Genomic DNA, 27,614 nt, shown 5'->3' with positions numbered 1-27,614 from the left:
AAATTTACATTGTGTTATAATCTTAAAGAGAATTTTTATAAGAAGATGTATCGTTGGTATATGACTCCAGATAAATTGTCAAGAATGTATAAAACTGTGCATAATGAGTGTTGGAAATGTAAACAACAGAAAGGGACTTTTTACCATATGTGGTGGACATGTAAACAAGCAAAAACATTCTGGAGTCAAATATGTAATCTAATGCAGAGAATTTTAAGGATTAATATCCAATTAAAACCAGAATTGTTTCTGTTGGGCTTGATGGATTTACGAATGGAAAGGAATCATGGAAGATTGATTCAATATATGATTACTGCAGCGAGATTATTATATGCGCAAAGATGGGAAAAGGTAACACTACCAACAATTGAGGAATGGATATTAAAGTTAATGGACTTGGCAGAAATGGATAAATTGACATGTCTACTGAGAGAAAAATCAACAGCCACATTTTCCAGAGACTGGAAACCCTTTTTGGGCTTTTTGTGAGACAAAGAAAATGAACTGGAGATGACTAGTTAGACGAAAAAAGGGAGACTATGTAATTTACTACCAAGTGAGATATGATTAAATGTAACTGCTACAACTGACCAAGGATAGATCAGAAGTTGTCTGTTTGTCTATTTTTTTTTCCTTTCTCTTTTTTCTCTTTCTTCTTTTCTTTTTTTTGGGGATATGTTTTTATGTATTTTGTGTACTTTTATGTATTTTAAAACTCCTCAATAAAGATAATTGCAAAAAAATGAAAGAGCTACATTTGGACCATTCTTCATTATGTTTTAGCTTTGTATGGGGTGAGTTCTTCATGGGGCCAAGCATTCAGGAATGGAATCTCCTACTGGTGGACTTACTGATACAGACCATTTTACTACTTAACTGCTTTGCATGTCTAGACCTGCCCAAAGCAGAGAGTAGCAAGAGATCACAATTTGCTTACTATATTAGCTTCTATTTGTTTTTTAACAGAGGGAAACATGAAATTGAAACCCCACAGGAAGAAAAGCCCCCGGGGAAGAGACAACTTGTCAGCTATAGAAAAACACAAACACACACTTGTTTACTGAGTGGTTAGACTGTTCCTCCAGCAGCTAATTTTATTCAAGTGGTACAAGTGCAATGTGAAAAACCCCTCCAAAGTGATTGAAACAGGCTTGCTAAATATATAGTAACAGTGTGCTATTTCATGCAAACCTTTTTCTAAACCTGAAATAATAGGGGAACTTTTTTAATGTTTGGATTTTTTTAAAAAAAAATAAGAATGTCTTGCAAAAACCCAAAGAAGATTTACTTGAAAGTAGATCCAAAGTTGTGAAAGGCATCCCTTGCCATATTTTTTGTTTGGAGGTAGGAAGATTAGGGAATCAGAGATTAACATTGGAGTCCTAATCACAAATAAGCCCTACTGAATTCAGTGGGACTCACTCCCAAGTAAATATGTTGATGAACTGATGAAAAGGTTTGGTGAAATAAAACTAAGAGATGGTGGGGGAGGGGGAGGGAAATTTCACAAAACAATTTCTCCATGAATTACTGGGTCAATTTCATCATATTTGGGGGCTGAATCACTGTATCTTGGTACCTCCATTTTGTATTTAAAGAGCTGTTTTGCCTTACGTGCTAGAAAGAAAGAGGACTGTACACACACCTTCCTGCCATCTCCACACTGTGATTGTATGTTCAGGGTCAACTCCTACCGACACTAGGAGCTTGCCAGTAGCACTGAAGTTGACATAGTTCACCCCTTTTGAATGGAAGCATCGTAGCATGGACACTGTCTGCTTGGTCATAGCATCCCAGATGTGGATAGAAGGTGTTGTACCTGATTTTTTTTTAAAAAAGGAAGGATAAATTAAAAAGGGCAATTATTTAAAGTTATTCATCATCAGAGACAGGTAAAATCTTATCAAGAATAAGGCAAGAATTAGACAAAAAACACCTGCATCCCTCCCCAAGAATCACACAGAATTGTCATAATAGCTCATGGAACACACATGGTGGGCTGGTGAGAAGTACTGGATTTCATGGGTGGAGACAAATTCTAAAATAATAATAAAATATTTATGGAAAGATGCACAAACACACACACAAAAAATTAATTTGTCAGTGTTCAACTTGTATCTGCAATTGACATAGATACAACAAAGGAGCATGAAAAGGGTTGTGATGTGACTTTGCTGACTAAGACTCATGGGAGAGAAAAACCTTACCTGGGAGTTCTGTCATATCACCTGCATGTTGTGGGCAATGGCAAATGAGAAAGCAGCAAGGGAAAACAATAGCTGAAATAAGTCACTGTTTCTAATGCTGAAGTGCCCAACATCAGCACCAGAAGGAAGCACCAAATTAAAAAAAATATCAAAATGAGCATGGATTAAATAAACAACAACAAAAGAAAGCAGGAATATTGTTGAATTATATATTCAATACAATGCATTTTTTACTGACACCTATAAAGAACCAAAATGGCCCTAATGGAGCGATCTATTCTGGGGATGAGAATTCCAGCCAGACTGATGCAGATGTAACATCAGCTGCCTCCTTCACTGCAGAGATCATGAGTGAGACCCCATTTAAAGAAATAATATACCACTTTAGTTTCCAGGATTTTTTGGGGGAAGCCGTGACTGTTTAAATGCATATTGCAGATAGGGCCCCAGTGTTGTAAATGTTGCTCTTCCCTCCCCTCTCAGTAGCAAATTCCACCCTCCTCCCTTAACCACAGAAATGGAAAACAAGGGCATGGACTTTAACTACAGTTAATACCAATCAAGACCCGATTCTGAACCCTAGCTTAGGGAGCAATACAACTCACCTTTCTGCCAGGCTGGGGTGAGTTGGATGCTGTGGAGCCCAAGCTGCACTGGCAGGCTGCTGGCTGCACCAAGCTCCGCTGGCAGCAGCCCTCTGACACGGCTGAGCTGTGGCACCACCAGGACCCTGCCAGTGTCACTGGGGGTCCACGGTGATGGCCAGCCTGTCAGATGGAGGGCCTGCAGAAGCCAGTGTAAAGCCCTGAAAATGGGGCATTCTGGGGGAGGAGCCGCGGGGTGGGGGGACTTATGTGAGATCCCCCGCAAACTCCACCAGCCAAAAGGCCAGGCAGTAAAATAATTGTCTTTACTCCCCATTGTGGCCTACAGGGAGTGCTTACTACCCAGGAAGCCTGTTTATCTGAGCCGGCACTGCCCAGCCAGCTTGTGCACGCGGCTCCTAATGGAGCCAGCATTCAGCCAGGCTGGCAGCTCACAAACAGGAAGAGGATCCCACAGATCTGCAGTCTCCTCCACCAACCTCCCTCTGCTGGTTTCCCGGCATTTGGTTTGCTCTGCCCAGCTATGTTTTGAGATCCTGATTAAGTACTCCAAATTGCAAAATGCTCTCAACATACCATCCCAAAACACATTTTCAGCACTGTTTTACCACCCATGAGAAATGGGGGGGGGAATTGATTTGGCCATTGGCCAACCAAACTGCCAACACAGCCAGTCTGTAAAGATTCTCAGCTGCCAAATATTGCAGAATATGGATAATTATATTGCTCAGATGTTTGTGTCTTTGGATTTATTTTCCTGAGGGGCATTCACACAGAACAAGAGAGAAAAGGGTGATTTACTTTGGAAATGCTTTTAAGAGTGTCAAGCCTAAATAGTTTATCGGCAGAAAATTTTCAGCTTAAACCTCTCAGTCCCTGAAGTAAGGGGTTGTGGTAGGCCCCAAATTATCTGTACATATGGAGTTTCAGCTCTTAAAGAAACACAGGTATGGTCTTAGCATTAAATAAAAGATTCCAGTGGAAATGCTGACCAGTGCACCAAACAGCTGTTGTCCAGAGATCCCATAGACACTAAGGGCCTGTTTTGATGATACCTTTGCTTGGGTAATATGAAGGGTGCTAGCTCAGAGATGAAGAGTGTGTTTTATTTATTTATTTATTACATTTATATACTGCCCCATAGCTGAAGTTCTCTGGGCTGTTTACAACAATTAAAACATTGAAAACAAATATACAAATTTAAAAACACATTTTTTAAAAACAATTTAAAAACACATGCTAAAATGCCTGGGACAAGAGGAAAGTCTTAACCTGACGCCGAAAAGATAACAGTGTTGGCACCAGGTGCACCTCATCAGGTAAATCATTCCATAATTTGGGGGCCATCACTGAGAAGGCCCTCTCTCTTGTTGCTGTCCTCCGAACTTCCCTTGGAGTAGGCACCTGGAGGAGGGCCTTGGATGTTGAGTGTAATGTACGGGTGGGTTCGTGTCTGGAGAGGCATTCCACCAGGTATTGTGGTACTAAGTCATGTAAGGCTTTATAGGTTAAAGCCGGCACCTTGAATTGAGCTCGGAAGCATACAGGCAGCCAATGCAAGCGGGCCAGAATCGGTTTTATATGTTCAAACCGTCTGGTCCCTGTTACCAATCTGGCCGCTGCATTCTGCACAAGCTGCAGTTTCCAAACCGTCTTCAAAGGCAGCCCCACGTAGAGTGCATTGCAGTAATCTAACTTGGAGGTTACCAGAGCATGGACAACTAAAGCCAGGTTATCCCTGTCCAGATAGGGGCGTAGCTGGGCTACCAACCGAAGTTGGTAGAAGGCCCTCCGTGCCACTGAGGTTACCTGAGCCTCAAGTGACAGAGATGGTTCTAGGAGAACCCCTAAGCTACGAACCTGCTCCTTCAGGGGGAGTGCAACCCCATCCAGGACAGGTTGGACATCCACCATCCGGTTAGAAGAACCACCTACTAGCAGCATCTCAGTCTTGTCTGGATTCAGCCTCACTTTATTAGCCCTCATCCAGTCCATTGTCGCAGCCAGGCACCAGTTTCACATGTAAAAGTTGCCAGGGTTAATGCCTAGCATTGCATATTAATTAAAAAAATAGGTAACAGGATAGCAAGATATCTGCCTGAGACCTTGGGGACTTGCTTCATCTCAGGACAGAAAATTCTGGGCTAATAGTCTCCTCATTTATATTGTATTCAGAATAAAGATGTTCATCAAATAGCAGAAAAAAGATAATTTGAAGAAAGTAACACTGCCCAGTTTCATATTCCTACATGTAAACAGAGAACCAGCGAAACAATTTAAATCCCCATTATTTCTAACCTGATTATAAACCTACCAATCTGGCTGGTCGCCACAATATTTTTATATTTTGGGTGCTGGTTGACAGTTAGGCAGAGGATGTCGTCTGTATGTTCCAGGTAGAAAGTCTGGCTTCCTATGCAATTCCAAACAAAGATTTATTTTAGAAAAGCAATCTAAACAGAGGCTTTAATAGCAATGTATTTTCAAGCATGTTCTAGAAAATGAACTTATCTGAAGGATGGAAAAGGAAATAATTGCCTCCGTTTGTGTAGAACAGCTGAAATTTGCTGTAGAAAATGGCTTTTGACTATTTCAACAAGAAAACTGTTTTAGGTTGCAATCCAAACCTTGCTTATCTTATGCTGCACTGAATTCAATAAGAATTACTTCTCTGAGTAGACATGGTTAGGATTGTGCTGTTAGTGATTTTGCTAAACACCTACTTATTATGCCACAAATTACCATGTTCCCACTGTTTGTTCCAAATGTCGATTCTAAAGAGGAACTATGGTTTGCATTCATAAAGCCTTCCATCCCTAATGGCTCAGATTAGAGGATCTCAAGTAGCAAGTGGGGCAGGGAAAGAGCTCTACTTGAGACCCTCAACAGTTACTAAACAATAAATGGGCTAAAAGGTTGGCTACTATGAGAACAGAGTATTGGACTAGGTGGGCCTTTGGCCTGATCAGCTGCAAGGCTCTCCTTATGTTCTTATCTTGTTCCACACCCCGTCATGCACGTCAGTTCCCCCATGTGTGTGAAGGGCTTCTCCACTGGCTTCTGTGCACTGACGTTCACAAGAGGGAAGCCATCTTGTGCAGGGAGTTCCATGTGCATAATGGAGCATACATAGAGCTCTTACAGAAGACCGTTTGCTACCGCGAGAAGTCAAGATATGGGAGGGTAGGGGGAGACTATATTTTTCCGCTTCAAATTACCTGTGGAAAGATTTTGAACTATACATGCTGCAGCAGTATGGAAAATAATATCAGCGCCATCGTTGAGGTAATGAAGGTTGTTGCGACAGTCAAATCCACGGTACCCAAAAACATGGTCTAAAGCCAACTCCTAGAAGGAAAAAAGTAGCAAGACAGCAGGAGGGTTACATGCAACTTTTAGTGAACACATTTTTTGCAAAGGAACAAAGCAGCTATGACACACACAACCCCCCCAGACATTTTCCAAGACAAGCATATAAAAATCAGAGTGAAAAAATGCCTAAAATTTTCTGATACTGCAAATATGTACAAAAGCTTGTTCAAGTCAGATTATGATAAAGCATTATCATTTGAATAAATCCAATACACTGTTTTTAAAAACTGATTTGCAAAGCACTTGGCAAGCAAATATTTATTCCATTCATAATAAAAATTACAGACTGAAATATCAGCTTTCCAGATGATGACATTTCAGCTATTCAGCAGTTTAAACACTTCTTCCAGAAGTGAACTGATGTGACACTGATGGGTTTATCCACCTTAGTAATCAAAAAGTAAAATATAAATCCTCATGCCACAGCACAGGCCTTCTAATAAGAGTTTCTATGGGCTAAATGCATGCAAATTCAGCTACATGTGGTGTAATGCAAGCTACTGAAATGTTTCTTCTAATTCTTATATTGTTAGAGGTGAAGTTACATGTATTAATTCTACTGTAGGTAAATGAGGAGGCACACTCAGGGGTTCATTCATATGCTAAAAACATATGTATCCCACATATATTCAATGAGGGAAGCCTTTGGATGGGGAAAATGTCGACTTCCTGTGTAATAATATTATAGCGCCCTTTACGGAACATTTGTACTTCAGACAGATGCTTGTGCTAGTCTCTTTGAATTCAGATAATGCCTCTTGCTTGTCTGGATGGAGGACAGAGCAGGGTGCATGAGTGTGTTGTGGAAACTAGCCTACTGTACAAAGCTAAAAGTTACATTTATTGCTCTGCCCGCTGTGCCTCTGACCTTTCCCACCACTGATACGTGGCGCTGGGAAGGTTGCCCAGAAGTGAATGCAGCCCTCAGGTTGAAAAAGCCCCCACCCATCGCTTATACTGTCAACTGCTTATACCACACAACACAAATACACACTAAATGAATATGCAATACCTTTCAACTGAATGTGTAAACTGGTTGTTTTGCATGGCTTGTGGCAACAACATTAAAAATGCATTAAATTCACCGGTGGTAGAAATGAGGCAAAGATCTTTTGGCTTGTTCATAATTGGAGTTACACATAAACTCTCAAAACGAAGCAAAATGCATTCACCCAGATTAGAACAAATGTTCAAACAAAGTCTTATTAAACCTGACCTCAACCAGTTTCCTTTTTTTATTGACGTTATTCTTTTGCAGTTTCTCCGGTTGAGGAGCAGCTCTACTAACTGGTGGCCTGAAAGAAGCACAGTGAAACACAAAGATCAACACATGTGAGAGGAGAAGAAACAACCTTCTCTATGCCGGTTGGAAAATGAAGCTAGCTAGCTTGAACCTGGGTGTGTATGTGCTGCCGCCACCAAAGGTTTAAGGCTCCTTCAAGGTTATCAATGGTAGAAAGGGTAGGAGAATGAATTGCACTTGGCCATATTATTTCAAAATCATACCATCCATAGATATTTGGGCTAGTAATTGAAGAGCCCCTTGTATGTACAGTGGTGGCTGGTGGCTCCATTTCAGTGAGGCGGTAGAATGCGCTCCAGGTTTTACGCCAAACTTTCAGGGAGCTGTCCAAGGTGCTGAAATTTGAACTAAAACCTGAAGCGGATTCCACTGCCCCACTGACATGGAGCCACCAGCCACTACTGTGTATACATGTCTAGAAAGGTGGCTGATTTTTGAACAGCCTTTAAAAAAAAATAATCTGCCCCATTCCCAAAGGCTCCTACTCACTTGTATAGTTTTCAGGTTAGCTCTTGTCCTACATCAAATAGTGTGCTGTCCTTTAGGAATGTCTTTTCAAAGTGCTGTGGTGGAAAGGAGGGGACAGGAAGGGCCTGGTGTGCACATAGAACACCATGCATTGCCCATTAGGTGCTGGCCTAAGGCTGAAATTCTATGGATGCTTACATATATGTATGTCCCACCAAACGCAGTCGAGTTTACTCCTTAGTAAACATGCATAGGATCTGGCTGCACAGGATTCACATTGGGTAAACTGCTTTTAGCAATGTAACAAAATCATTACCGGGCTAATCTGCCAGGAGAAGGGACATAGCTTCAGTCCTGGGATCTTCAGATAGGGCTGGGAATATCCTGTGTCTGAAACCCTGGACAGCCACTACCAGTCAGTGTAGACAATATTGAACTAGATGGACCTGTGGTCTGATTTGGTATAAGGCAGCTTCCTACGTTCCTAAGAGGAGACTTCTCATTATCTTTAAAAGACAAAAACATAGGGAGCTGCTTTATAGCACTGATCCAGCATTGTCTACTCTGACTCACAGCAGTTCTTCAAGATTATAGACAGAGGCTTTTCCAGCCCTAGAACCTGAGATGATGGAGTCTGAACCTAGGACATCCTTCATGCAAAGCATGTGCTGTAGGAAGGATCTGGGAATAGATGGAATCTCTACAGACATTTGTGAAAAGGGAAAAGATCCACAGGTACTCTTGTTACCTCTGATGGGTTTTGCAAAGATCTAGTCATCAGTATGAAAACAACCACTGCCGAAATGCTGAAATTTCAAATAGCACCTCAATATTGTAGCGGGTCAGCCCACATAATGGCTTAAAACATGTATAAATTATGCTGAAATCATTTACATCTGCATATATTTGCTTAGAATATGCGTACGATTTGCTGAAATAGCTTATAAAGTCTGATTCACGCATAAGAGCCTAATAGTAAGGAAAAGAGTAGTTTAAAATTGCCTCTCTTTTTTCCCTCCGTCTCCTGACTAAAGCTGTAATTTTCCTTTGAAAACAACTGGAACAGACATAGAGATAAGACATCTGGGCAGACAGCCAATGTGTTATGCTAACCGTCAACATGAAGTAAGAGGAAGCTCATTATATGGTGTAGCTGATACACGCAGACAGGGCAAAGCAGACTTTCCAGGAATTGAAAATAGAAGACTCACTGGCAGCATCTGGCTAATGACCTGATGGAGAGCCTGATGAGGCTGCATAAAGAGACGAGGCAAGGAGGCAGCTAGTGCTGCTTCTAACAGGCCATAGTAAGATAAGGCCATGGGAACACACATTCCTTTAGATAAGAAAGTGTATAAAATGCCAGGTTTTATAGCACTCATGACCCCTCAGCTCTGCTGGAGTGGAGAGCAGGAGATCCACCCATCTGTGACATCTGATGGGTGATATAATATGGCATGTATTTCCAGGTGTTTTGTAACTTTGGCTCTGTGATATGACTTAAACTCAGTCCTTCATCTATTCTAACTTGTTTTAACTAAGATGTGCCTTCAGAGTCTTTTACTTTGATGTTAAATGAATATCCAGCAACTTCTTTCATGCTGACATATATTTCTATTTTTCTGTTTCTGCAATGATGGCTAAGGCCACCTAGAATGCATTTTATTAGTTGTAGTGTGCAAGATATTAATAAATAGCATATATGATAGAGACAGTTCTGCTGTCTGAAGTATGACTTCCAAATAGAAAATTTCAGGTACCTCCCAAGACTCAAGAATTTCTAAGTGGGGTCTTCTATCTTCCATCTACACTAGATGACTGCTGTTGATAACCTGTGATCTTAGGTCAACTAACCTTCGACATACAAGGTCTCTCTATAAACACAGAGGAAGAGAGAAAGCAAGAGCCCTCGACCCTGTGGATTCACTGGCAAGGGGGCTGGCCTTGCTGATATCAGATGGTGCCCAACAGGGACAGAAGGGACAGCAGCAATAGTGCCCTGAAGAGGCATGAAGAGTGATATTTTACCAAGTGCAATAAATGGAGGATATTGATTGACTTGGTAGTGTTTTATAAAAAAAAATAATCAAGGGGGGCTGGTACTGTACACCATTTTGACACAATTGACTTCTGAGTCCTCTTAGAGCATGACTGTGTTTTCTGTAGCTTGGTTGGCAGACACAGGCAGCATGTGAGGCCTCAATTCTCTTTATTGTTTGTTGCTTATTTAGGCATTATTATCACTGGGTGCTTTTCTTTTTTTTAATGTGATCAGCTAGTTATATTGACTCATAATCCTTTGTCTCTAGTGCAAAATGCCCTTTGCAGCAATTAATGCCTGCAAAGCAAACAACCATAATTAAGTCGGGGGAGGGGGGCGACAGAAAAGACAAATACAACATGCAGTCAGATGCACAATACTTATTGCCAGTTTCTAGAAATGTTGGCACTTTTTCATGCAAATGGAATAGAATACTATGGGTGCTTGATATTGTAAATTGATCACTGAAATAACAAATGGAACGTTGGAAACAGTTTTGTTAAAAAATATATTGGATTTCCCTTGGAAAGGATGAATCTGGTTTAAATAGGGGAGGGGGAACATGGGTTGGCATTTTGATGGCAATGATGTCATGACATCATTGGAAAGGCCACAGCTCAGTGGTAGAGCATCTGCTTTGCATTCAGGAGGTCCCAGGTTGAATCTCCAGCATCTCCAGGTAGGGCTGGGAGAGATTCCTGCCAGAAATCCTGGAGAGCCGCTGCCAGTCAGTGTAGACAATACTGAGCTAAATGGACCAACGGTCTGACGTGGCATAAGGCAGCTTCCTATGTTCCTATAACAATGATGTTGGTACTCCTCATTGCATGCAATTGTTTTGCAGTGTCCACAAGATGTTCCAAACACTTTCATGCAATGAGCAGTACCGATAAGCACCCATTTGGAAGACAGTGTAAGAAGTGAGGGTCTTAATTCTCAAATCAAGGTGTTGAGAGTTTAGTCCCTGTGCAGATTGTGTCTTTGTTAACTTAAGAATGACATTCAGTGAGAATCGTCTTGCTGCTGAGAGACTTAAGGCAGGCACTCTTTCTTTGCCTGCAACTATCTGTTCTGATGTCTTTTTCTTCAAGTAGTTTCAGATCAACATTTTAGGAAAATAGCTTTGTAACCATAAGGACTGGACTGCTGGGCAGTTCTTAAATTCTAGAGGTAAAGGCTGGGAGAAGGCATAATGAAATTCTGAGGGCTTACAGCCAGAGCCCCTCCAATTCTAGTAAACTTATGGCTCTACTGTAGCCTTCTAAAAATAGTAATGAAGAGGGCTGCAACAAAAGGTAAGGGGTCTATGACCTCTCTGCAACCCCCCCCCTTAAGTTGGGTACTACTGCTGGATCAAATAAAAAGGTCTCTCTAGTTCAGTATTCTGTTTTCAACAGTGAAAATTGTATTCTTACCCACCGGAGATAGCTTACATTACCAGTTGGGTTCCTGAGATGTTAGCTTCCTGTGCTTTAAAAAAAGAGCTTTATTTTGCTGCATCCATTTTCAGTGTAATGTATTCCAATATATACATATGGGCAGAGGTCTCTGGAAACAGGGCAGATTTTTAGAAACTGGTAGATGAAAGAAGTGGTGCTTCTAATTTTCCTCCATGCAAATGTCCTTGGGCTTGTACTTCACATGGAGCAAGCAGCAGGAGGACCAGAAATATATGCATTATGTGTGACTCTCGCAGAATGGCTTTGTTCTTTTGTATCTGTTTATCAGGACATGAACGAGGCACAGGTTCGTCAGCTCCTCCCTTCCTTCTCCTATTTTGGCATGATTGCAAGAAGGAGATTGGATACTTTTGCTTCTGTTTTTAACTCACCACAGTTAGATTGATTGAAAGAAGCCAACTTCAAACCATTGTTTATCAACTATTGGGTTTGGGCATAACATTGAATTGTGGTTAATTGTAAATGGAAGTGAAAGCTTCTGATCTACTTGTAGCCTTGCTGGAAGAGAAGGGGAGGACATCAGCCCAAGGCTCATGTATGTTGCACTAAACCATGGCTTAGCATTAAATCCAAACCAGATCAGACCTGTCATTGTGACAAACCTTTTCATAACTCGACCTGTCATTGTGACAAACCTTTTCAGAACTACCACAACTACAGGAATTGCAGTCATCTGTTACTAGGTATATGGTTACATGCCACAGTGTGTGTGAAACTGTATCTGAAATTAGCAATAGCATTAATAGCAACTACTAGCAGTGCTGGAGGTAGGAATAGTAACATCTTAGCATCTCAAACACTTCACAAAACATCTGTATGATTATCATGCTTTTTATTAGCAGTAGTAAAAGCTAGGGTTGGGAAAATCACAATTCATTGTTTTAAAAATACTTTTACTGCATCTATACTGCATCAAGTAATAAATACATATTAATTCAAGTGTACAGTGGGCAACCATAAAATCAAGAGCTCCATGGTTAGCTTGGGTTGAAAAATGTGATCTTTCATTATTTCATCATTAGGTTTGGTTATTCAACTGTATCAAGCACTCTCATAACAAAACTTGCATTCTAGGGCATTTTACTGCTTACAATAATATTGTGATGTAAAAGCCAAGGCCTAATACGTGTTCCCTAAGGCACTGAATGAAACATAGTTGACTTTATTTTTACTGTATTTTAGTGGTTTTTATTAAATGGTTTTTATTTGTTGTAAACTGCTTTGATGTTTTTTGAAATGAAATAACGGTATACAAATATGTTCATAAATAAACATAAACATACAACAAATCCATTATTATCTTCAGAGAAATGCTTCACGTATTACTAATATTGAACATATTATAATAAAATCAATAAAACAAGAACTGTAGAGCATTTGTATGCTGAAGAATTCTATAAATGCCTAGAACAAGCCTTCCCTAGCTTGTGTCCCTTTAGATGTTTTGGACTACAACTCCCATCAATCCCAGCGAGCATGGCTATTGGCAGCTGTAGTTCAAAACATCTGGAGGGTGCCAAGCTGGGAAAGGCTACAGCCAAATAGAACATATAATGGAGCTAGAAGATTATTTAACAATAATCTTAGAGGCAGGCTTTTAAAAATAACAGCTTGTCACAAAGATAACAGCTAATATTTATTATCCCAATATTCAGCTATAAAAAATTACAGCAAAGTTACTGACAAATTAATAGCAAACCAAACCAAATGATCACAAGTCAAACTGATAAACAAGTTCAGGCATTAGCAAAATGCTGAAGAGTTACCTTGATCCCCTTGTAAGCAGCAAATAAAGCCAAGTGAGAAACTTAATACAGTTCAGAAAAACAGGATCAGGCCGTTATAGACATTCATGCACAAGCCTCTTTTGAACTGACCGTTCATTCCTGTGTGGCACAGAGCCATGCCCATTCAAACATGCCAACAAGAACTAAAACAGAAATTAAAAGAGTGCACCAGTCCGCAAATTCAGAAAGGTCATACCCTGACATCTTGGGTCAAAATCTGCACTAAAGATCCTACAGGACAGGGAGAAAAGAAAGGAAGGAAGCTTTATCAGTGCTTCCCACATACTCCATCCATACAGCCCTGCCTTTCAGCATACTGCACAGATAATGAACAAGTCCAGAGTGTAGTAACAGGCTCAAACAAATTCTAAAGCTATCATGTCATACTGGGTTTGCCACTAAGTGTACACTAGGGATGGCCTCCACTTCTGCAGTAATCAGATTTGCCAACAGATTAATTATTGTTTCTGATATTCTCTATCTTTGCAGAGAGAATTTTGAAGCAGCAACTCTCTGTTCCTGGTTTGTGATTCATTCTTCTTTTTTATTTGTTTTTTTTTAAAAGTGCTTAGAAATCATCGATAGTGCGAGTGATACTTTTATCAATCTACTATCTATGTGAGCTCTTCAAATGTGTATCCCCTTTCACTGATGTCAATGAGGTGTTAATTGTAACTGGCAAACAGAAAGCACCAGGGGGAAATGAGGTCTTGATTGTAAGCAGCAGGGGGGGAAAAACTGACTTGATTATCTACTTTAATCTGTCTGCAGTATACTTGAAAAGGAATGTAAACAGGCAATCATTACAGAACAAAGATCAATGCCAGTGGAGAGTCATGAATGAATAGTGATTATCTAAAAACTGGAAATCGGAAAAATGAAAAGATATTGGAGGAAAAAGGAATCAGATTGTTAACAGCCACCAGGGGGCAATGCTTAAAAACAAAACATAAAAAAGGAGAGGATTCCATCCCTAGTGGACACTCAGCAAAGAGCTGCAGGGCATTACAAGTCCCTGAAGAATTTTTTTCAAACACACATTTGTCACACATTTGAGGTGTGCACTTAAAAGTATTTTGAATATACACCTAAATATATAATGTTTCAAGTGATCTCTAGTCCACCTAAGGCAGCCTTCCCCAGCCTGTAATCACATGACATCAAACTAAGAGACTCAAATGAGTGCTTGGAAATTTGATGAAGCCTTTGAAGCAGCAATTTGGAAAGTACTCAGTGTTTCGCTTAAACCAGTCTTTCTCTTCTTTCTGTTTTAGTGTACTTTAGAAATGAACCAATTTCCACAGTTCTTCTCCTAAGAATGTCTGATAAAGTTTACAGGGAATGCAAGGCAGAATTTGTGAAGAAAGCACAGGTGAAGACAGATGTAACATTAAATATGGTAGAAGAGTTTTGAAAGCATCTTCACTGTCTTCAAAACATGTGTACATTTTTCTGCCCTGCAACAAACTATGTGGTGGGGGTGGGGAATGTCCTGAAAGTTTCTACTATGTCAGAGAATAAGAAAGTGTGGTGGGTGCCTACTGGCTAGTGCCCATGCTGTCACCAGCTTACATCTTCCACAATCCCCAGAGCACTTCTGCAAATGTTTTTGCAGTTTTTGCAGGTTTTTCAAATTGTTATCTGAAGAATATAGACATAAAATGAACAATGGACATTTGCTGTTTAAAAAAGAAGCTGGAAAACCTGCCTGATGCACAATGGGAGTTGATCCAATCTTCAATTTACAAGATGTGTATGTATGTACAAGGCACACTGTAAAGCAAATATACCACGGGTGAAGAACCACTGTGACTGATTTTAAGAATGTTACATCTGTTTTCACCCCAGAAGACACTGCTCACTATGACATGGCCATATAGGAGAAGAAACACAATATATAATTTGAAAATGTATACATACATATAAAATTTAATAAAATTTTATATTTCTCTATACACAGCACATATATGCACAAATACTCAGTGTATTCATATATACATATACATGTATATATACCCACACATATGCCTTCTGTGGTGTGTTAGCATCTTAAACATTCATTTAAGAAATGTAAAACTTATGCCACATCACATGTCATGTAACACTCCTAGTAAGTCTGATGAAAGCTAGTTTATGACCCACACCAGTTTATTTTGAACAATAAAATGCTATAGATGTGAAATCTGTATGGTTGCTAATATAATATATTTCCCCTTAATAAATCTTAGCAAGCTGAATAGTACATTCACAGAAACCTGTGGGTTTTTTTTCCTGTTGATGTAGCTTATACTTACTTGACAATTCCCTGCCTCCAAAGGAAAGCAAGTTAAAACATAATACAGGTATTAACAGTGTGTGTATTTGAGCCTCTGCAGTCTGAAATTGTTTGATCTAGGAACAGTTTCACCACTTGATCTTCTGTTTGTGTGTTCATAACCTAAGGTTGGGGAGATAAAAGAATTGGGCCCTGGCCCAAAGGTGTTGCTTTTAAACCCCCAAACAGAATGTGCAGCAATTGAAAGAGAGGCATAGCACAATATCACCATAGTGATATAATGTTGCTGTTTTTGAAATATTTTTAAAATTACATTATTATAGTTTAGTATTATAGCGCTATAATAATACAGAAATAACCATTAGATCATTATGATGTAATGGCACCATACCTGTTTTTCATTTCAAAAGAAGGCTAAGCGTGAACCCTTTCCCCTGAATCTAGATTTCTATGTGCAAGGAGTTTTTACAGGGAGATACATCCACATATGTAATCCCGCAGTCTGATGTTCTTTACCCTCTGATATACTGTTTGTGCAGGTTACCTATGTGACAGATAGACTCTGTTTAGGTTTTCACCTTCACTTGAGATTTTTACATCTCTTGGCTGTTTCTGTACAGAGGTAGGAGGGTAGAACCTCTTACTTAACAGCTCCAACCGTATTGGCACCACTGGTACCCTGTCTGCTGTAAAGGTGAGGAACCATCCAGGTTGAAGATTGGCACAGTATTAACTGTAGGGCAGCCTATGGCTGGGACTGATTGGAGTTCTGGTCCCAAACAACTGGAGGACACCAGGGTAGGCTCAGGCAGCTATAGAGGATCTATTTGCCTATTCCATTACTATGCATTCATTTCGACCAACAGGGCTAGAGATGAAAGAGAACTTTTTAAAAAGAGTTAAAGGTGATGTTAAGAAATGAAAGACTTGGGGCCAATTCATAGACCACAATGGTATTTAGTGTGGAATTGCCATTCCTAGTTTGGCAATTTCTTATGGGGAATCCACACAATGACATCATCCAATCAGGCAGCCTCTGGGCATGCCCTTTGCCCAGGCAGTAAAATGTCCCTGAATTTGCAGAGGGCACAACATTATGACCCCCCCTTAAAAAAAATCTTTTAATTATTCCTAAAACGCTTTTCTGGTTATATCATTTCTGGTTACCTAGGGAGGTGGTGGGTCTCTCCAACACTGGAGGCCTTCAAGAGGCAGCTGGAGAGCCGCCTGTCAGGTATGGTTTAAGGTGGATTCCTGCATTGAGCAGGGGTTGGACTCAATGGCTTTATAAGCCCCCTTCCAACTCTACTATTCTATGATTCTGTATGGGGGTGTTGTTCTATTGTTTTATAAACTGACACTCCGTGGGAGGGGCTGAGGTGAGAGTCCTTTGGAATGTTAACTCTTTCCTGCCTCGAGCAACAGGAGAGGAAGGCAGTACCCACTTGGGTGTGATTTGGTACCCACTGGATGATGATGATGGTAATAATAATAATAATATATGAAAGAGAGGCATAGCAGAATATCACCATAGTGATATAATGTTGCTGTTTTTGAAATATTTTTAAAATTACATTATTATAGTTTAGTGTTATAGCACTATAATAATACAGAAATAACCATTAGATCATTATGATGTAATGGCAACATACCTGTTTTTCATTTCAAAAGAAGAAGATGGGAAAGTGTTTTAGTAACAATTAAAACATTTTTTAAAATAAATGGCAGTCATAATAGCACCCACCGCAATGGTGGCGATGAATCTCTGCTGAGCATCAAAGAGCCCCACCAACAGCAGCAATGTCACACCCACAAGTGTGGATGGAACATAGTGGGATGCACACATAGGAAAAACATCATAGTCCTCCTCAGAGTAGACCCATTAAAAGTAATGAACCAAAGTTACTTATGTCTATTAACTTATGTTGATATTTATGTATCATAATGTATACATTACATCATACATACATGCATCATATGTATAAGTAACAAAGTTACTTATGTCTATCACAGTGAGACTGTGCTGGGACCATCAAGTCTTCCAGCCCAGATTATATTTTACTTGTGTTTTACCCATGGTGAAGTAGTTGTGTGAGGTCTCCATTAACAGTTCACATTCAGACATACCATTGAAAAACTTTCTAAAAATGAGCTGAGCAATGGCATATCTAATGACATCCAATTAAAATATAATTTGTGTTTTTTTAAAAAAACACCTGTATCTAGTCACAGTATCCAGGCAATAAGGTTATGAGTCAGCCTTCAGAGAGCAGAGATGGAGAGATTTGAGTAGGATTTACTTGAACGAGCAGCAAAGAGGCACAAGTTATAAGAAAATATTTGAAGTAGGGATGAATTGAACTATGCATAAACATTATTCTATGTGGTATGAATTTATTTAGGATTCTTGAGTGAAATTTTTATTTCTGCTTCCATTAGTGGACTTAACTAGAAGCCAAAGACCTCAGAGATATCAACCCTGATAGAAACACAGGGTTGCATTTCACTAAGTCCTATTCAGAGTAGACCCATTGAAATTAATGAACCCAAGTTATTTCTCTATTAACATCGACAGGTCTACTCTGAGTAGGGGCAGCACTGAATACCACCCAAAGAAAATTTAAAGGAAGGAGTAAGGCAGAGTGAAGTGATTAATATACAGTGGTGAACAGGAAAAGTAACAACAGAGAGCATGTTCTGCTGTGAGAGGAGAGAGAATAAGGAAGAAAAGACTGAGTGAGGATAGAATTGTTGAAAAAAACAGAGTGAAAAATAAAGGCAACTGGAACATTAGACACTTGTTTTACCAAGGATAATGAAAACATGAATGCTTCGGTAAAACAGTAAAACAGTTCTGTGTCACAAGTACTGCAGACTTCAGGAACACGTTCCATTGGGTCATATACTGCTTTCTCTAATCACTCATTAAATATGTAAAGAAACAGGCACAATTTTTCCCAATGTGAATATTTTCTCTGCACTCTGTGCATTTACACACACACACACACACACACACACACACACACACATCACTTTTAGCAGGAAATGAAAAGATAAAGTGGAATGTAGTCACTTTTGAAAAAATTTAAATATCAAAGCTACTTATTGCATTCACGTGTCACTACGCTTCAGCTTACAAACATGAACAAGTGAAAAAGCAGATTAATATAATCAGCTGAGGAGGATTTAGGGGACCTTTCTTTTTAAGCTACCAGAGTTTTGCTCTAGGTCCTAGAGAGAGAAAGCAGAGGTTAAATTTCCACAAGTGAGCTACGTGACTTAGCAGCGAAAGTTGGCAGAGCTCGAGCCATCTTCAAGGACACGTTGCTAAGAAACCTAGGCTCGGGCAGCTGGCCTTATCTACATAGAGGGCCAGCAGACACTTATGAGTGTGGGGGTCGAGGAGTTTGTACAGAGAGAGCTTGTGATATATTGTCAGTAAAGTGACTCTTAAAACTTATTGCTTGTCCGGCTCATTGCTTCAACTGGCATCTAGCCTGTCACTATACTGTTCTGCATCCTGGGCATCTGCTTGCGCCAGATACAACATCCAACAGATTAGTGATGAATGGGTTTGCTCAAGCAAAGACATTTGTCTCCTTCTTAAACAGTGATGTGTATGAGTAGGATCCCAGCTTTTCAGGAGCACTGTCACTTTCATTCACCTCATAGTGTGGGTACTGTTGGAACTGTACTGAATTATGTTGTGCAGTCACTTAGATCATTCCCCCAAACTCACTCCAATACATTTTGATGTAGATTTTGCATTGGGCCGTTTACATTGCAATCCTAAGCACACTACTGAATACAACAAGATTTATTTCTGACTAGGGAGAAATTATATTCAGTTCACCTTTGAAGGCAAATCTCTCAAATATGTGCTTTCTGAAACAATATGTGAACCAAAACATGCCCATCCTTCAAAATTCACACTTATATGAATTTTGTGATGCAGTTCTCCAACCAAGCAATGTTTACAAAAAGGCATATATTATGGCAAAATGTGCATAAAAATGAATATATTAGTGAAAATAACAAGCAAAAATGAACTGTATTAGGAGAAACTGCTTACAAAAATGTGTACATTAGTCAAAATGCATACAAAATGTGTTTATTAGGAGAAATTCATACTGAAATGTTGAAGAATTTTTATGAGGATTTTAAAAAACTTCAAATTGCTGCAGAAATGGAGAGAACTGAATTTAAGATTGGGGGAAAAATTAGAAATGGAGAGAACCAAAATTGACAGAGCCTTCCATCCTTACTTCTGAGTAAGCATGCATAGTTTTGCACTGTTTGGCTGACTTTGTGAGTCTGGAGGTTCCAGACAGCTATCTTGACTAACAGCGATAGATAGATCCAGCCTCCATGAATATTCCTAAACTATAAAAAGTATGGAAGGCTTGGGACCCTTCTCCAATCCCTGCAGCCTTCCTCCCAAAGTGTATTTGCATTTTTTTTTTGCATTAGCACAGCCTTTCACAACTTGGTGCCCTCCATAAGCTTTGGACCAAAGCTTCCAGGAGCCCTGGCCAGCATGGTCAAGCTAGCTAAGACTGTTGAGAGTTGCAGTCCAAAGCATCTGGAGAGTACCAGAGTAGGGAAGGTTGCATTAGCAAAAATCAAACAAAACTTAAATCCCTTGAGATGTTTTAAATATTGGAGAAATGTAAATCCCTTGAGATGTATTCAATATTGGAGAAATGGAGCAGCCACAACTTTTCAGTTTCTTTCTTCTTCCAGGTGTAACACAATGTGTGATAGGATGTTCTCACATCATGTTTCCTTTCCACTGATAGTCAATCACATTAGGCATGGGTGGAGAAATCTACAGCATAACGATGTTGCATTACCAGGAAGAGGTGAAAAAAAGACACAGAACAGCACAAGCTCTGTATTTCTTGTAACATCCAGCCTGCTGATTGACAAGCTGACATAAAAGCCGGATCTTGGGTACTGGTTTTCCCAAGAGGGTGACTGCACAAAGTTCCCTATAAAGGCTACCATCTACTACAGCAGGGCCCCACTCATACGGCGGGTTACGTTCCGGACCCCTGCTGTAAAGCGAAAACCGCTGTAAAGCGGAACCCACTGAATAGAATTTGCGCGATGCCCGAAAACCACCGTAAAAGCAGAACAAGCGCCATATGAGTGGGGCTTTAGTCTAATTGCGTCTAATTGAGACCGCTGTATTAGCAAATCGCTGTAAAGCAAAGCGCTGTAAAGCGGGGCCCTCCTGTATTGCCTTGGTTTCTTGCTTGGACTGATATAGTGGAATGCTACTGCACTATAAAAAGATCAGCACTCTGTGCAAGGTGACAAGAAAGAAGACTAATGATAAGTAGGTTAAAGAATGTATATGAAGTACCATATTAAATAGAGAGAATCCTTCCATAGAAAAGATCTGGATCCACCTCTTTAGGGAAGGCAAGTATTCTGTGGAGGAAATCCACACTGATTAATTCAATGGGCAGGTTCAGTTGAATGCTAAACCAGAGTTTAGCATTTCAAGAGTGAGCTGGAGTGAGTCTTTGGGCTTCCTTGCCTCTTCTGGCACAGCTGCACAGAGGAGTCCAGAAGCTTTCACTTAAATTTTAGATTAACTATGGTTAACCTCAGTTATGGCTAGTTGAAAGAAGCCAACTTTAAACTACAGTTTATGAAGCTGGCTTCCTTCAACTAAGCATAGTTAAGATTAATAGCAAGATGTGAAAGTTGGACAGTGAAAAAAGCGAATAAGAGAAAAATCAACTCATTTGAAATGTGGTGTTGAAGGAGAACATTGCGCATACCATGGACTGCGAAAAAGTCAAATAATTGGGTGTTAGAACAAATTAAACCAGAACTATCACTAGAAGCTAAAATGATGAAACTGAGGTTATCCTACTTTGGACACATAATGAGAAGACAGGATTCATTAGAAAAGACAATAATGCTGGGAAGGCCAAACAAGAGATGGATTGATTCCATAAAGCAAGCCACAGACCTCAGCTTACAAGATCTGGGTGGTTTATAATAGATGCTCTTGGAAGTCGCTGATTCATAGGGTCATCATAAGTCATAGCCGACTGGCAGGCACATAACAACAACAACAAGGGTTTGGATGACACACTTAACTGTGGTTAATCTAAAGCAGAATGGAAGCAGAAACTTCTGATCTCCTCATGCCCATGCTTGAGGAAAGGGGACATGGGGGAGCCTAAGGCTTGTGAAGTTTCATTCTCATAACATGAAACAATGATTTAGCACTGCATTCGAACTCAGACATAGTCATGCTCCAGGTGCTGGCGAAACCAATGCAAATGAGCTTAGTTAAGACTGAAGAGACACACAATGGTTTTAGGATAGTACAGCTCATTTGGAAGTACCTTCCTCAAAATCTCTATGCACACACATTTTTCTCTATTGTGACTAGCTCTGAAGAATTGGCTTGACAAGTTTGCCGTTTAGTTTGGAGAGGAAAAGGTGGCTGTGTAAGGTGTTTGGCTAGTGGCTGTATTGCTACTAACACATCTCTTCACTGCCACTTTCCCAATCTCCAGGAGTAGTTTTGTATTTTTAAAAATGTGTGAGGTTTTAGAAATAAGGTGAAGGGTGAACATATAAACAAATGTGTACCACTTGTGTATTTTCAAAGACTGATGAAGGAATCAGCATTCATATTGCTGGAATTTACTTCTCTTCAACAAATGGCTGACGAACACAGTGTGGCTGCTTTCAAAATTTTGGTCTATCTTGATCCTTAGGCACTCAAGAGGTAAAAGAATGTGGGATTGGAGGTAACTACTGTTGGAAGTGGGGCAAGAGCCACTCCTGTTTTCTTCTTTTGTTTATGCTCCAGAAGGGAGATAGAGTTAAGGTCCTCCAGATGGCTAGGCTTGCCTACCTTTACCTGTGATGCTCTGACTGAATTCCTTCCTTTGCAGACCGATATGCTTAGGGAAGCTTATCTGCCCCCCTCCTTCCGCCCTTTACCCTTCCTCTCTTGTTTGACTGTCTGAGAGAGAGGAGACACCTTTGTCTCTGCTCTCTCCTCCTGAGCCATGAGGGCAACTCTGAAACCTGGGTGTTGCACCTCCAACTTAGTTAGTTAGAACTAGGTATGCCTTTCCTATCTACTATGTATTTCTACAAATAAAGTAGCTTCTCTTATTTTACTACGTCTTAAGTCTCAGTGATCTCAATGCAGGGTAAAAGCCTGCTACTTAGGTAAACGCACACACTGGCACACATGCAAAAACTACTAAAGATGAACTCTAGATTTTACTACCTGCCTGAATTTGCTGACATCTTGTATGATCTGCAAGATATTTCTTCTGGCTGGTAGTTTGGAATTTATAACTGGCAGAGAATTCTTTTCCAAATTGCTATGCTGGCAACATTTTACAAATTTCAAAAAGAAAATCAAATCAATAATATATGACCAGCCCTTGGCTATGTGTGGGTGTTGCAGTATATCAGCTGAATATATTAGCATCTCTCTTCTGTATAAGTAGATTTTTTTTAAGATGAGAGGACCTTGTCTTTTCATAATCTCTAATGTACTCTGCTGCATGTTGGCATACAAATTGCAGATAGTTTCCTGAGCAATGCCATATTCAAAGTTAGGATGTCTAAATACTTCACTGGCATTCATCTATTGTACATACCAACATACTTTCTTTTTATCCAAGAGAAGCTTCAGCTAAACTAAAAAGCAGCACAGAAGAACAGCCTGGTGACAGCTCAAAGTGAGAGATTTTAGTAGGAAGTCTGATGCAAGCTAAAAGCACTGCAGTCCTCAATATGTTTTCACCTGAGCTAAGAGATCATAGCACACACCTCTTTATGATTCTACCAAGCAAGAAGAAGAAATGCAGGGAGTGTTTTTCTGGCTAGAGATGTGAAGGCCTGGAAAAAACCTGGAAACAAACAAACAAAACCCATGATTTTCCCCTGGGTTTCTTTCCCAATTTGGGGGGAGGAAATCTGGAAAATTTTGGAAAAAACAGAAAAAAGTTTTTCTCTAAATTTCTACAGTTTTGTTCTGGCCTTCATATCTCTGTTTCTGGAATTCTCATGAATTCACGCTGTCAAGAGGAAATTACAAATTTTAGAGAGAAAATGATGGGTTTGCCCCAGAGGTGCTGTCACTCAGGGACCACTGGTGGCCCACGGACCACAGTTTGGAAACCCCTGTTACAGAGGTTATTGGTTCATCCAGTCATGCAATTCAAAACAGATAGATGCTTCATGCAAGGAATACCAGTCAGGTATTAATAAAAGGTAAAATGCAAGCCCTTGCAATGCCCCACATATTAGTAACATGAAACAACTGTAGACCTCAGAAGTATCATCAACAATCTAGCCTGCTCAGTCAAAAGCAATTCAGGTTCAGCACATAAATCTTTTTCGCATCCAAGATACAATTCATTACACATTGTCCTAAGAATAAGACTGTATGGCTTACAATTGTCCTGGATTGTCTGGGACAGTCCCGCTACTGACCAAATTGTTCCGTGGTGTGGGAGCACTTCTTTTAGGACTCCCACACCACAAGACTGTTCCTGTGGCTCCTTTGATAGGTCCCCCACTCCTAAATTATGCAGACAAAGCAAGGGGTGGGGAGCCCATCAGAGGAGCAAGAGAAAAGAAAAAATAAGGAGGTGCAGGGGAGGGAAACATGGGCAAAATGAGAAGAGAGAGAAGAAAAAGAAGAGAAGAGAGAGAAACGTCCATTAAAGACCTGAAGACCTTCCTCTTTCAACAAACCTTTTAAGTAAAGACCTTATCCCAGTCTGCGTTGGAATTGCTTTTTAAGATGTTTTAAAGCTTTTTTAAAAAGATGTTTTATGTTAATATGTTTTTAAGGATGTTTTGTTGTAATATATTTTAAAGTCTGTTTTTAAGATGTTTTAGAGTGTTTTTAGTGCTTTTGTTTGCAGCCCTGGGCTCCTACTGGGAGGAAGGGGAGGATATAAATCTAACAAACAACAACAATGAAATGCACATACTAAAATAACTGCAGGATTTCTATGCCCAGACCTGCTTTTTTAATAAATATTACAACAAAAATTTCATGTCTCTTTTCTGCTGTAGAAGGATGCCTTGAATTAGAAGGAAACATACAACACCTGGACAAAGAAGAACTCAGGTATATAAAGCCTTAAGGATGCAGAAATGAGATTCTGAGCAGTTGATACAACAGCTCTTTAAAAAGGATTCTCCACCAGCTTCTAAAAAGAACTTAGCTGCATGTTTTTGTTGATGTGAAAACATGGCCCAGCCTGAAATGTTTAAGATGAAAACAATCCGTCTGTTTTAGGATAATCGCCCAAAGCTTCATGAACTGTGGTTTATAAAGCTATGGACAAGTGGCATCGTTGCATACAGCATGCTCATCCCTCCTTGTGACTCTGGCTTATCTTCCTGGTTTCTTAACCAACATTAACACAGAGTTCCCTTGTTCAGACATAAAGGGGACTCTGGCTTAATGCAAGCCAGGATCTTTAGGTTGAAGGTGATGGAGCTGGGGGATGGGGGAAGCACATGGCCATGGTGCTTCTCCATGGCTTCATAAACTGTGGTTTATGAAGGCCTGAATAACTGGATGCAACCCCTAAGTCCCTGAAACCATTTCTCATAAGTATACGAACTTTTGGCAGGGTGAAACATGTTCAGCCTCTCTGTACACAAACCACATGACACTGAATATGGAGATGGCTGGTATCTTGCAGATTTTATATTAAATGCACCACATGTCTAGTCCTTATGACTAAATTCTGGGTGTGACTTATGAGGGTTTAAGCCCCTCTCTCATATTCTACAATCAAACAGAGAGGCCCTATCTGGATGCCGCCAATATATGAAACATGCTTTATGCTAGGACCCAGAAAGGCTTTTTCTGTGGTAGCTCCTCAAGTCTAGAATGACTTACCCAGGGAGACGTCTCTGTCAATTTCTGTAAGTATCTAGCCAACTTTCTAAGACCCCCCTCCACATTTAAATTGGCATTTAAAGAACTGATGACTAATTGAAATAATCTGTTGGGTGTATCTGTTACATTTATTTTATTTAGTATTATTGGATATATTTGGTTTGTAACATCTTTTAGATTTGTTGTTAAGATTATATTTTAGAATGCTGTTGCAAAGATCTCACATCATTAGCTGCTTTGAGATGACTAATGGGAAAAGCAAGGTAAAAAGTCTTAAGTAAAATGGAAGATTGCCAGAAAGTGTTTGCTGAACCATTAAAACCCACTGGAAGCCACCCCTATGAACATCACACCCATTTCTGGTACCATTGTGACTCTTGCCAGTTATATGGACCAGTAGGGACCAGCTCAGCCACAGGCAGGGGTGTAGTCATCCAGGGTCTTACACTCTTTACATTTTTGGGAGCAGGGTCCCAATGTCTCCAGCATCCTATGAGACAATCAGTATGAAAGGGGAGTGTGTTAGCCACTGAGAAGAGTCTTCTAGCATGTTTCCTTGCCCTTTCTGCTGATCTGAGCCAATTAGAGTGAAAGGAGGTGAACTGGCTACTGTGAAGACTCTTCTCAGCAGCTAACACTCTCCCTGTTGTGCTTATTAGCTCCTAGGTATATATGTGTAGTTGTGGGAGAAGGAATTGACAAAGATCTCATTCTCAACCCAGCAGCAAAAAAAAAAAAAAAGGAGTGGGAGAGTGACAAACACTACACTACCGGCCACAGGTCCTGCTGTTCTGGAAAACTAGAGTGGATCAGATGCACCAAAACTTTCAACCCACAATGCTGGAGACATCTGAATAGCCCTTTTTAAGAAGGAATGAGTGAGTGAGTGAGTGAGTGAGTGAGTGAGGGAGGGAGGGAGGGAGGGAGGGAGGGAGACAGAGAGACTCCTTTTTCAGTTTCTGGAAACTCAGCATTTTAAAACCTCACGGAAGGTGCTCTTGGCAGCTAGCCTGGCCGACTGCTGCAGGCGCTGGCACTAATCCTGGAGGGCAGCTGCTGTGGTTTATAGCATGGATACCTTTGTACTGGCTAGTGAGCAGGGGAGCAGCTACAGACGACGGATGCCTGCAGAGGTGTGGAAAGCAAGACCGCAGTGGCACTCTGGGATAAGAGCCTAAGAAAGGACACCAGGGGAAAGAATGCATCAAGTCAGGGGAAGAAAGAAGTTGCTTGGCTCGAGGAAACTCATCTCTTTAAAGAAGGTGACAAATTGCCTCTCCCTCCTTCAGAAGGCAGCACAGAGTAGCCAAACCACAAATGGTATAGAAAACTCTATTAAGTTATTAAACTAGTGCTGAGGGAATGAGGGTATAGGTGTGGGCATGTGGATGTGTGGCCAGGTCAGTTTTAATTGTGTTTTATAGTGACAACTATTAAATAATGCAAACTTACATATTTCTAATACTTGAGTTGCCATACTACTTTGCCCAATTTTTTATTTCAAATATTGTAAAGGCTGGGTTTGGATCCTTAGGTGGTATATTTTAGCCAGGGCTACATGTCATGAAAATGTTCGCCCCTGAGAAATGCACCTTCTTATAATTACAATTATAATTATAATTACAGATAGGACTGGAAAACTTGTTCTCTCCATAAAAGTGACTAAAATAGTTTTTTTAAAAATTTGCACTTCTTTTGGTGCTGGAGAAGCAGCTGAGAATGTCTGCAAATACCCGTGACGACTGAGGGATGAAAAAGCTAGACACCATGAATAGGCACGTCTAGGAACATTTCGCAGACACCCTGAAGTTCCCAAATTAATGACAAAAATGTTTGCTAAAGAATATTCAGCAGAACATTATTATGTTAAGGGGGGGCATAAGTCCCTCTCAAAGATCTACTTAAATCTATGCAGTTTATGAAAAATGCATGTGTCTTGCAAAAAGCTGGGTGAAAACTGATGTTTTCATTGTAACCAGACAGAAGAAGCAATTGTCAGAGAGTGTTCCATCTTGGAACTGTGATGGAAACTGAGTGTAGCAGTACTCACAACTGGGGCTTGAGCCCACTGTATTGTGTTCAGATGGCTGCTTTCCCAAAGGGCACAACGAAGTGTGGACTGACAAAAACAAGAAAAGAAGGTAGTAATGTGTCCCAAGGACATGTCCAAGGACTCTGTG

At 40.2% G+C, this 27,614-nt stretch overlaps 1 protein-coding gene across 7 annotated transcripts in view; it reads right to left on the bottom strand.

Moving 5' to 3' along the window:
* The window catches only part of EML6 (EMAP like 6), a 227,115-nt gene that overhangs the window by 22,672 nt on the left and 176,829 nt on the right, over positions 1-27,614 (bottom strand). For all 7 annotated transcript variants that reach the window (XM_061625728.1, XM_061625730.1, XM_061625726.1 and 4 more), the window contains 4 exons: positions 7,401-7,479; positions 6,031-6,160; positions 5,127-5,225; positions 1,646-1,819 (listed from right to left, as the gene is read on the bottom strand). In XM_061625728.1, the coding sequence (XP_061481712.1) occupies positions 1,646-1,819; positions 5,127-5,225; positions 6,031-6,160; positions 7,401-7,479 (482 nt within the window). The remainder of the gene's footprint in view (positions 1-1,645; positions 1,820-5,126; positions 5,226-6,030; positions 6,161-7,400; positions 7,480-27,614) is intronic.

The sequence above is a fragment of the Rhineura floridana genome, chromosome 4 (assembly GCF_030035675.1).
Source record: "Rhineura floridana isolate rRhiFlo1 chromosome 4, rRhiFlo1.hap2, whole genome shotgun sequence".
In the NCBI taxonomy this organism is placed as follows: domain Eukaryota; kingdom Metazoa; phylum Chordata; class Lepidosauria; order Squamata; family Rhineuridae; genus Rhineura; species Rhineura floridana.
Note: the sequence above shows the minus strand (reverse complement) of the source record. Positions and strands in the feature narration are given on the sequence as shown.